Source organism: Nannobrachium achirus, assembly GCF_963921795.1.
Source record: "Nannobrachium achirus genome assembly, chromosome: 12".
Lineage (NCBI taxonomy): Eukaryota > Metazoa > Chordata > Actinopteri > Myctophiformes > Myctophidae > Nannobrachium > Nannobrachium achirus.
The window spans coordinates 25175803-25188037 of NC_137832.1; the positions used below are offsets into that span (position 1 = coordinate 25175803).

The 12235-nt window shown below is 43.0% G+C and overlaps 1 protein-coding gene across 1 annotated transcript in view; it reads right to left on the bottom strand.

Annotated features, from left to right (window-relative positions):
• The window catches only part of gnb1l (guanine nucleotide binding protein (G protein), beta polypeptide 1-like), a 48542-nt gene that overhangs the window by 16117 nt on the left and 20190 nt on the right, over positions 1 to 12235 (bottom strand). Inside the window, exon 5 of the mRNA XM_080738045.1 lies at positions 7404 to 7496. Coding sequence (XP_080594171.1) covers positions 7404 to 7496 — 93 coding nt within the window. The remainder of the gene's footprint in view (positions 1 to 7403; positions 7497 to 12235) is intronic.

A 12235-nucleotide genomic window follows, 5' to 3' on the forward strand; every position in this document is an offset into this window, starting at 1 on the left:
CCAAGCGGGTGGTGGGGTGGCTGACGTGGCCCACTTTTGCACTTCACTTAAACTGTAGGACCCCTCCTTGATTGATGATGTCACAGGGCAGAGGTCAGGGAACCCTGGGTAGACACCTAATTCATTATATCCTCCACAACTCCTTCTTACAAGAAAGATCTCTGCTGTAGTAAGGGCCAGGGTTTGTGTTTGTGCGTGTGCGTGCGTGCGTGCGTGCGTGCGTGCGTGCGTGTGTGTGTGTTGGCAGCGGTGGCGTTAGGGCTTGGAGAAGAGATTCCTCACCACAGAACAGCTGGAAAGACAGATGAATAGAAGTTGGACTGAGAGAGGGGGAATGTGTATCTGAGAGATTCAACATTTTTATTGTTACATCTGATATACTAGAACACAAGAGTAACATTCCTTGGTTTTAATTCCTCAGACATTGCAGCAATAACAAAAGAGAGAGACAGAGGCAGACAGACAGAGGAAGAGGACCCTGTTTTCCCCCCTCTCAGCTTTTGTGTTATACTGTACAGTGAAGAATGAAAACAAAAATGATAAGGAAACTAGATAAATACCAGTGTAATGTGTCGTGATAACTACATGGTAGTATTTGTGAGAAACACAGACAAACATCGTTCTTCTTTACAGGGTTTGCAAAGGTTAGTAGATCAACAAAAAGAGCTCACTGGTTCAGCCAAGACATTTCATCATACAGAGAGATTCGGGCCATATAGACCGATTTCTCAGAGCGGCAGCCATAACTGCGGTGTCAAGCGGCACCTATGTGTGTGTGTGTGGCTGTGCACCGCTACACGGCAGTGCTGTGGAAAAAGGTCTATATGCGCTATGCAGACCTCAAATCTAGACTTTGGGGCGTTACGTGCCATGGCACATCAGACCGCCGATCCAATGCCCATATACAATATGGAGATCAGTCAGTCCTTGTCTGTTTTATGTCCATATATGGAGATCGCCAAGTCATCAGTATATGCCCATATATGGGCATGCCCCCTTTTGTGCCCATATATGGAGCTGACTGATTTGTTTGCGCCTGAGGCGACGCTTTAATATATACACAGTATGGGTTAAAGGGGAACAGACAGTGCAGCAGACGCTGTCCAAGATTAGCTGCGCACAGACGGACACAAGGACAGCACTTATAATACCTTGGGGACGGCAATGGCTCAGAGGTAGAGTAGCCGCTTGGGAAACAGAAGGTTCCCAGTTCGATCAAGGGCTCCCCCAGAGTTTGTGTCGAAGTGTCCTTGAGCAAGACACTGAACCCCTAATTGCTCCCGATGAGCAGGTTGGTGCCTTGCATGGTTTCCTACGCCATCAGTGTATAAATGTGTGTGTGAATGGGTGTAGGACAGGTAATAAACAGCTGGAGACACAGAAGTCCCTTCCTATTGAACACACACACACCATAACAATGATTACTATTGGAATATAGATAGTTATTTAACAGAAAGATATCACTTACACCCCCTTTAATTAATACCTCTCATAACTTAATAAGACGATCATATGGTGCACACATTAGCAAAACACTACACATGGTTGGCATATTTACAGTATCTATTCCATTGTGCTTTATCAATAACTAACTAAGAACCACTGCTCCAAAGACTCCAACAAAGATCACAAGACAAAGTATTTTTGCCCCCTGATATAGCTACTGTAGAGGCCCTGGATGGGCGGAGCTACCTACCGCTAAACATAAGGAACCAATCATGTCCACTCGGCCTGTCCCTGTCCTCTGTGATGATGTCATTGGCCGTGGGGCGGAGGTGATGAGCTGAGAGTGATGGATATCTGTATAGGAACATTTCCTTTTCCCTGCCAGCCCCTGTTCACGTTAACAGCCTTGCACGTCATACATCACTACTGTCCCCGTGGAAAGGTCCAGCTCCCTCCAACCACCCTCCCTGCTTCCTATCGCTCTCTGGCACAAATGCAAACACACAGACATGCTTGCAAACCCACGCAGGCGGGCACGTACGTGCACACGCACATAGTTCCCATTGTCTGCATAAGAGAGTGTGGGTTTGCATCAAAGAAACAGTCGCTCTTGATGTGTGTGGGTTTCCATCACATCCAGGTGCATGCAAACGGTGAATGAATGGCTGTGCATGGTTACACCACACAAACAAGGATGTGCACACCCTTAGGACCGAGTCAGTCACCCTCAATTCATATTTATATTCCAGGATTGTTGAAATAGTCATCAAACATCAACTTCAAAACAGACCTTCATCTACTGGTATGCATTTACTGTAAGGGTGAACTGTCTTATGTGTGGATTTGTGCCCGAGTGTGGTGGCAGTATCCAAAAGAGACCGCTGTGTGTCTTAAGGAGTACACCGTGTGTGTATATGTGTGTGTGTGTGTGTGTGTGTGTGTGTGTGTGTGTGTGTGTGTGTGTGTGTGTGTGTGTGTGTGTGTGTGTGTGTGTGTGTGTGCGCGTGTGCACTGTAGCACTGGAGCTACTCCTCTGCCAAGGAGTTATTTACAACCCTATTAATTTGATAGTCTCATTATGACTGGCAATGCTACATAATCAAAGGCGTAAAGGCGTTTATCCAAAAAAGGTGCCTTTGAAAAGGCTTTAGATAGATAGACCTTTATTGATCCCATGGGGGAAATTCAGCTGTCAATGGCAGGCTTGGCAGCACAGCAGGAAAGACAGAGCAAGGTAGTCAACACACTGGGATTAGGAAAGCATTCATGAGGCTGGTCTGTCAGTGAACAGGGAAAGGGACAGAGGGAGGGAGAAAAGGAAAGAGAGGGGCAGGGAGTGCATGTGATTGAGAGACACATGAAAGCTTTATCCATTAAGTTTGGGAGCGACTGATCCAAAGAGCGCAGCATAGGTTTGTGACTGGGCAGTATGGGCTGTCATCACCAGGACTGGCTGTGTTGACACAGGTTGTCAATTGACAGTCTTGCGATGACAGTCATATTTCATGTGGACGGGGAGACTCTTCTACAATCGTGCTTGTGTAGATGAGATTTTCTTTTTAAACGGAGGAAAAATACCCGTGAGTGTGTGGACTATAGGCCTCACTCCCAGTGTGTAAGTGAATGAGAGAGAGGATAAGAGAGTGCGTGTGTGTGTGTGTGTGTGTGTGTGTGTGTGTGTGTGTGTGTGTGTGTGTGTGTGTGTGTGTGTGTGTGTGTGTGTGTGTGTGTGTGTGTGTCTACCTCCTGGTGTGTGTAAGGTCAGGTTCACAGCAGGACTACATGAGGAGCTGATGAGAAAGACAAGATGAGCTTTCTCCTCTCATGATTGATTGACAGAATGTGTGGCCAGTATTGTTGGACTCCCTGTGGGGTGAGATGTGTAGCCTACGTGTGCATGTGCACACACACACACAAACACACAGAGTGAGTATAATATATACGATATACATATACCGTGCAAAATATACACACACACTGTATATTATATATAAATATATTATACATGTATGTAACTGTGTTTATTAGAAGATACACTGATGTGCGTGTGCACACACCAACTAGTACACACACACACACACACACACACACACACACACACACACACACACACACACACACACACACACACACACACACACACACACACACACACACACACACACACACACACACACACACACACACACACACACACACACACACACACGTCTTAAATGGTGTGGGTGCGTATCAGTGTTTCCATGTCTCTGTGTGACAGTAACAGATGATTGTGGTCTGGCCATGAGAAGGAATCAGCCTGAAATGATTTAGAATCACCTGGGCCCTCTGCCTTTGAAGTCAGCCAGCTGCCTGCTCACTAGAACACTCATATTGCATCATTGATAATTACGTTTCCTGGCACTCAGCAGTGAAACTGTAAAGGCTCCATAAATCTAGTGGATGAAAGGAGGCTGCAGGAGCAAAGTGAAATCCTAAGGACTGTGAAACTCGAAGCAATGTCACCTGTAGCTTTTGCTGAATTTGTGCCACGGCTGTCAAATCAAGCACTAAAACAAATCAACAGTTTTAACATTGATGATTGCTGTAATGTCCTAACTGCAAGAGGCCATACTTTAATCAGCTCTGATATTGTAATTCATCAAAACATAAGCAATAACGCATCAATAACTCCCTATCCTCCTACTGTTCACAAGAGACTAGTGAGAGAAGCAAATCTCAGCCACAACAATAATAATATAAAGCTTACACTGACTGACACAGCAGGTCAACTGTGTCTCTCCATCTCTTGTGTTGAGTTCCTTGGCGTGTTGGCAGCATGCACAATAAATTTGGCGATGATCTCGCTGATCGTTGGTCGTAGACACACACACACTCACTCACACACATCCAGTAGTATATACACACACAGGTGAAAACAATACCTCTGCCCCTGCCATTCTGGACTGGCTATAGATAATGATCATTTAATTCAACTGCATGATCAAGCTCTTGTATGTTCACATTGCTGCCGTCCGGCAGACATTATGCGACACAAACAGTCTCCCCAGACCAGAAGGACAACCAGACTCACAAACAGTTTTTCCCCAGACCATCAGACTTTATAACAAGCAACACTAATGTGATCATTTTTATTATTAGGAATACAGCCGATCTAGGTAACCCTAACAGCTCATCCGCACTGCCCGCCATGCGACGCAAGCAACGAAATCTCATTAAAATACATTTGTTTCAATGAGGACGTCCTGACCTACCGCGAGCGACAACGCGTCGCGACGTCGTCCACCCCTCCGGTTTTCGCTCACGGAGCCTCTATTTGAGTGACGTTTCGCAGTGATGTCCATAGAGGTAAATGGCCATGGCCCGCCCCCAAACACTTTATATTATTATTTATTTATTTGATTGGTTCAGGGTACGTCGCAACGCAATGGCCGACGCTCCATCCATATGCGGCCAGTATTTCGAGGGACATCGCGTCGCTCGCTCGCGTGCAGTGCGGATGAGGTGTAACACGACAAAGTATAAATCAGGCTTAACACTGAAGCTCAGGGCTTAAGGTTGAGGATCCAGCCCCCCGATTTGCTGCGGGTCAAAAATCAGCTTCTGTGAGAATCCTGGCTGCCACTAAACAACATAATGGCCCCAAACCCTACGCCAAAACCACCTGCAATTTGTTTAAGCCTTGCATAAGCAAGAAGACCCACCGAACCTCCCCACAAGCCCACTCAATACCCCCCCGAAAAGGAGGGGAAAATAGTTATTAATTAAGCATGAAAATAATTACAGGTCTTAGTTAATGACAGGGAAATAAAACTTTCGACAGCATTTATCAAACAGAGCACGAGACTTCTCTTGGACGGAGGTACAGCTGCAGGCTGATATATGGATGACGTGAACCCCAGTCCCCTTCCAACCTCACACTCTAATTACTGTGTTGGGACTCTCTGCCAACCCAGAAGAAATGCATGGAAAGAAGAAGAAGAAGAAAAAAAGACCTGGGACAATTGTGTGTGTGTGTGTGTGTGTGTGTGTGTGTGTGTGTGTGTGTGTGTGTGTGTGTGTGTGTGTGTGTGTGTGTGTGTGTGTGTGTGTGTGTGTGTGTGTGTGTGTGTGTGTGTGTGTGTGTGTGAGTTCGATGAGTTTGGGTGGGGTGGTGGGGTCGAGTGGGACATAAATCTAAATCTCAACTTCCTCTCTCTCACTCTCCCTCTCTCATACAGTATTATGTGGACTTTTCTGTTATTCTATCTTGTTGTGGCCAATCTGTCTAAATGTTAAGTATAGAAAAAGTAACAATAACAAAGAGAGTAGTACAAAGCTTTATGCACTCAGTATTAGGGGTGTAACGATATAGTAACTGTATCGAAATATCATTTTCAACTTAAAAAATCAAAGTATATCGAAATGAAAACAGCTAAAATCGAATCGTATCGCTTTATTTTGTATCGTATCGAATCGGCAGTGCAAAGAATCGATTGTATCGATACTACCTACTTGGACATTGTATTTAGTATTTAAAAAAAAAAGAAAAAAACAGAGGGGTTTAATTACTTTTCCTTTCTATATATCTACACTGGTCTATCGATAAATGTATGTAATCTCTGGGTTCATGTCAAGGTGCAGGTTTGTCAATATAAAATGTCCATGTATTTGGCAGATAATCACTGTGTTTACTTATTTAAATCCATAATAATACATGTTTCCCTTAAAAACCTGCACTATCCACACCTTTCACACAGATTTAATGTCTTTGCTAAATAGTTACTACAGTATATCGATTTTAAATCATTGAATCGAATCGTATCGTATGCCATGAATGAACCAATATCGTCCATGTATCGTATCGTCAACCATGTATCGTGATATGTATCGAGTCGCTATTAAATTGAATCGTTACACCCCTACTCAGTATTAGTATCAGGTCAGGGTGATGCCAGTATTTCTAGTCATAATCTCCAGAGCCCCTGGTTGTCCCAGGTACGATTCCAGGACAGACAAGAAATGTTGATGTGTGTCCCTGAGCAAGACTCTTATCCCCAAATTGCTCCGCGGCCCTTGATGGCTGCAATCGGCTGGGTTGAGCCAATAACTGAAATTCCCCCGCGGGCACTGGTTTGTATTGCATGCAGTCAAGAGTGTCTATTTGTCTTTTGTTCTTAAAGGAGTCAACCTTTTCTTGAAAAACGGACACTAAAATAAAAATAATGTTTCAAAAATATTTTATAAAAGATTAAGCTTCATATATGTGTTTCTATTCAAAAATGACCACAAAAAGTGTTAATTGTTTTTGGCCATTGTCACATTTGTCAGGCTGACACAGGCTGTTTAAATCCATCAATCCATAGAAAAGAATAGAAAAGGTCAGCTGACTAAGTCAGCCTGACAATGGCCAAAATGATTATTTTATCATTATTTTACGCTTTTTGTGGTAATTTTTGAATAGAAACACATATACGAAGCTTAATCTTTAATAAAATATTTTCGAAACATTATTTTTATTTTAGCGTCCGTTTTTCAAGAAAAAGTTGACTGTAGCTCCTTTAACCTTGATGGCAAGCAAATTGTCTTTCAGTTGATCGTACACTTCTGACGGGAAATGACAATGGCAAACTGAATTTTGATTGACCTTTGTCTCACCTGTGGGCATTTTAAATACTTTGATTATTTTAGATTTTTTAGTTTTGGTTTATAAAGATAGCACAGTGAAGAATGACAGAAAAGCCATGTGGCGAGAGGACAAGGTAGAGAGAAGAGATCACATGCCAAACGATTACTGTGACTATGTCCTTAACTGCCGTATGTGCTACACCTCCTCACTCTCAGTGTGTATTTAAGTGAGGACTTTACCGTGTGCACTGCATGTATGCAAAGTAAGTAGTTAAGCCTACAGGATACTGTGTCAAATGTTGATTCTTTGCATTTGTTTCAACTCACTGACATGTTGGTCTGGTGCTTACCTGCCATAGCTGGATGCACATGACCATCCCCAGTTTCTTGTCTGGCATCAGGGTACAGACGTTAGCCTTACTGGGCAGCTCTACAATCCTGATCTGTGAATGCAAAAGTGAGAATTTAACTCACTTGCTGCCATTTAACAATACCTTCGTACTCCAATCCTGCCATGAGTCTCCATAGACTTCCATGTAATCAGTAGTGCACGGATAATGCACACCCATGCCTAGATCATGCACCACGTGTGTCCACATTGCTCACAGCTTTCAAACAAAAAAATCAGAATGGAAATCCGTTCAGGCATTCATGAGTTAACAGCCACTATGTTTTCCTATAATGTAAACAAAAATGGCTGCCATGCTTGAAAGATGGGGTTGCTATGGGGGTTAAACATGCGATTTCGCGATCGCTATCATGCCTACTATCGTTTTTGGGGTCAAAAATCTTTTTTTGAAAAAACATTTTTTTGATTTTTTTTTTTTTTTTTTTTTTTTTTTCAAAATTCTCGGGTTCCTCGGGCATGGCAGGGAGGTACATCGCGAAATTCTCGGGTTCCTCGTTTTTGGCAGCAAATGAGTTAACATCAAGAGGACATAATAGATAATCTGTGTCACTTTAGATTTTAACAACCATTATTCTTTTACTTTGGCCATTTTTAAAAAATATAGATTTTTTTGCAAATCATTGAATATATATTCTTTTAAAGCGAACATTTTTAACTTGTATCTTTGCTTCTGGGGGTCCATGGAACAACATATTTTGAGATGGGTTCCGCAGCCAAATACGTCAGATATCAATATCATTTTAGGGGTCCTTGAGAAGCACTGATATATAGACACATATGTTTTTCAGAAAACAGTAAGGATTTTAGAAGACATTTGTAGAATCGACCTCAGGTCTTAATGGGTTAAATAATACACAAGAGTTGTCTGTGATCAAGCAATCTGATTGGACAAGGGCTGTGTGTTATTGGGCAACAACATCACAGTCCTGAGCTGTCACATCACATCATCTGTTATTCCAATATGCCGTATATATATATATATACTAGCCCTTACCCGTTCAAAGATATGAGCTCTGAAATGATGTGCAGTGTGTGGGTTATGGGATGTGCACTGCACACAGTATATGAGGGATGGAAAGTAACTTTAACTGGTGCTTGCATGATAATATGTAGGAGCATCAATGTAAGAAATACCCGTTTCGTTTACTGTGTACCGATCTGCATGATTTTTGGACAACATCTGTAACAGGGCCTGACAACAGACCCCCCCCCCCCCCCCCGCCCACCCGCCTGCACACACACACACACACACACACACACACACACACACACACACACACACACACACACACACACACACACACACACACACACACACACACACACACACACACACACACACACACACACACACACACACACACACACACACGGTTAAACATGTTGCCTCATGCTAGATGCAGAATAGATATGCCTCAAGCTAGATGCAGAATAGATATAGATACACCATACAAATGCTAATATACAGCATATGATTTGTGAAAGTGACAAACGGGCTTCACAGTTATGTTAGGTGTGTTCATATGCTAATGGTGATGCGATTTCAGATCAATTGCTCCAGCCACTGAGGAGAAACGCTGTGACAGACACTCACTCAGACAGACAGACAGACAGACAGACACTCAGACAGACAGACATTTGGAAAATTATATGTTTGAGATATATATATATATATATATATATATATATATATATATATATATATATATATATATATATATATATATATTTTTTTTTTTTTTTTTTTTTTTTTAAGTCTTGGCTAAAGGCCCATTTAATCATTAACATACAGAGCTTCTCCACCCGTACTTTGCGTTCATTTCATCAGTCTTTTCATCCGTTGTCTGAAAGCTTACAGAGGCAAAATGTGTGGATCATAAGGTGCAATTCCACAGGAAACCATGGGGGTAGTAGTGAACAGCAAAGAAGAAAGAGAAGGGAGATGAAGTGTTATATTTATGGTCTAATTATACCATCTCTGTTAGTGCTGATGGCACTTTCTCTCTTGTTGTCCCTTTCTCAGAAAATACAAAAAAATTGTTTACATGGCTCATGGGCCGCCAGATTAACACCAAAACCTAAATGGTGCTTTAGTTTAGAGGATGTGATGTGGATGTATTTTCTGAGACAGAAGAAAATAAAACATAGACAACTATTTATTTGTGTAGCCACTCTGATGCCCCCTTGCTGCTCTCTGCTATCTGTACATGTCTCCTCCTCACCGGCAAGCTTGTTGTGCAAGCAGCATAAACATGGACAGCAGTACCTCGCCGATCTCTGCTCTCGCTTTGCATAAACTATGTCTTCAGACACAGTGCACACAGATTAAGAATACATGTTAAGTATTACCTGTAGCCAAGATGAGATTGTTTATTGATGTGTTTAAAAATTCTGACCAAGAAAGGAAACTTTTCAAATGGTTTACTGGTGGAAGGGATGGGGCTCCCAGAATACCAAATACACAAAAATGCCTAATACTAATCATGAAAGTAATCTTTTTCATCATAAATTAAATCATAAAGTGATACAGTGTAGTTATAGCAGAGACTGAGACAGCAGGTTGAAAAAACAAAGGCAGTGACAGCTGTGGGAGTGAATTCACATTTTACCCAATCTGGCCAGTGATCTGAAATTAGTTTGTCACCCCTGCTGTAAAAGTTTGTTTGTGCCATTTAAATAGATCATCCATGCTCACTGAAACCAAAGGTCAGATATACAGTATATGCGAACAGATATATATGCATATAAGAGACTAGGACAGTATGTACATGACTATGTAGCACCAGCCCCAGCATCAAATGAGAAGAATAACGGTTCTTCTCAACTCTACTCCAATCGAGTTATTATTATTCTTAATCGTTATTTTTTCCAACCTTGAATTCCTCACTTGCATCTCTTCCTGGCGCCTTAGCTCATCCCATTCATCAACAGCAGTTTTATTAATACAAATCACAAAAATTGCCAGTTACTGTATGTATCATCACTGTTGCTCAACAAGGACTCATTTTGCTTTGGCCAAAAAGTAGAAATCCTATATTTAAAAATAAAGAAACATCAAACCCTGCATAACGAAACATCAAACCCTCTCATAACATCATCACAACAAACCGGTTGAGAAACGCCAAGCTAAATCATGACCAGTCTTTGTAATGAGCCAATAAAGCCACAGCCTCTCTCATTTAAGTGCAGGAGTCCAGCCTAGTATTGCTCCCAGCATCAGTACGGTCCGATCCATCAGGGGAAAACGGCCATCCGACTGTCTATAATAAATCCTACTAAAGGCCGACCCCGAGACGTGAATGGTGTTTTCCTGAGGACGCTGGCACTGATTCTGACAAAATACACACAGCCTAATGAAGCCCAGGAGAAAGTGAGTGTCTCTGCGTGCGTGCGTGCGTGTCTGTGCGTGTCTGTGTGTGTGTGTGTGTGTGTGTGTGTGTGTGAGAGAGGGAGGGAGAGAGAGAGAGAGTGAGAGGAGGGGTATACAGTATGTGTGTCTAAGTGTGTATTTGTGAGCGAGTCTGTGTACTGTACAGTATGTGTATGCATGAGAAAGTGAGAGAGACTGTGTGTGTGTGTGTGTGTGTGTGTGTGTGTGTGTGTGTGTGTGTGTGTGTGTGTGTGTGTGTGTGTATGTGTGTGTGTGCGCGTGCATGCGTGTGTGTGCTGACGTGGCTGTGCACTAACACTCAGACCCCTGATTTCCTGCATGCTGATGATCCACAAATTCATCCTCATTAGGCCTCAGATTAAACATGCCCTTGAAGACAGCAATCTGTATTTTAGCACCGCAGCACATCTGTCCCACATGCTTCCCTCTCGTCTCGCCTGACAAAGAGGGCCTTCACCCAGCTGCATGTGCCTCAGGTGTTGGGACTGTGTTCTTGTGTGGGCACCGCTGCACTGCCCATAAATAAAACAACCACACTATTAATTAATGTGTCTCTGCTATGGCAGCAATCTGCTGGCAGGAGGTTTTCTGCCAGCCGTAAACAACGAAAAACCTCAAAAAGCCAGCCAGGAAATATGTATCTGCCTCCTTAGCTACATACCTGCTCACCAACATGGCCAACATCCTACAGTGTACCTGACCTTCCTGCCTATGACACCACACTGCAGTGGTGTGCCATGCTTTGTGGTGGATATATTGAGTGGTTTTGTGGGTGGGGGGGTATTTATTTATGCGCCATGAAGTCATGAATGTTCATCAGTGTATCTGTTAATGTATGCTGTTCTCTGTATATATTTTCTTGGAGTTAAATGTGCTGCTGTGGTTGTGGAGGTAATTTATTCATTAATCTGTATATTTGTGTATGACTCTCTCTCAGTGTGTGTGTGTGTGTGTGTGTGTGGTTTGTGGATACATGATGATAGGATCTTACTTGCCAGTAGAGGACAGCTAAAATGAGTCAACGAACTGGCGACATGTTTTGGTCTGCTGTGTGTGTGTGTGTGTGTGTGTGTGTGTGTGTGTGTGTGTGTGTGTGTGTGTGTAAGTGAGCGATAGAGAGAGTGAGAGCGCATCTGTCTGTCTGTTAGGGACAATAGCATTATTGAGGTGCTGGGAATTGCAGGCGCCCCGATGCCTGGTCCTTGCGGACCAGACTTAACAGAGGCACGTTTGGCTGGATCAAGTGACTGCCCTGTCCCTTTTAAGTGTGGCTCTTCCAGCGCAGAGTGCAGTAACATGAATCTGGAGGCAATAAAAGGTGGCTGAATTGCTAACTGCCCCCCCTCGCTCTGTCCCGCTTCGTTGCACAAGAGACTAACCTC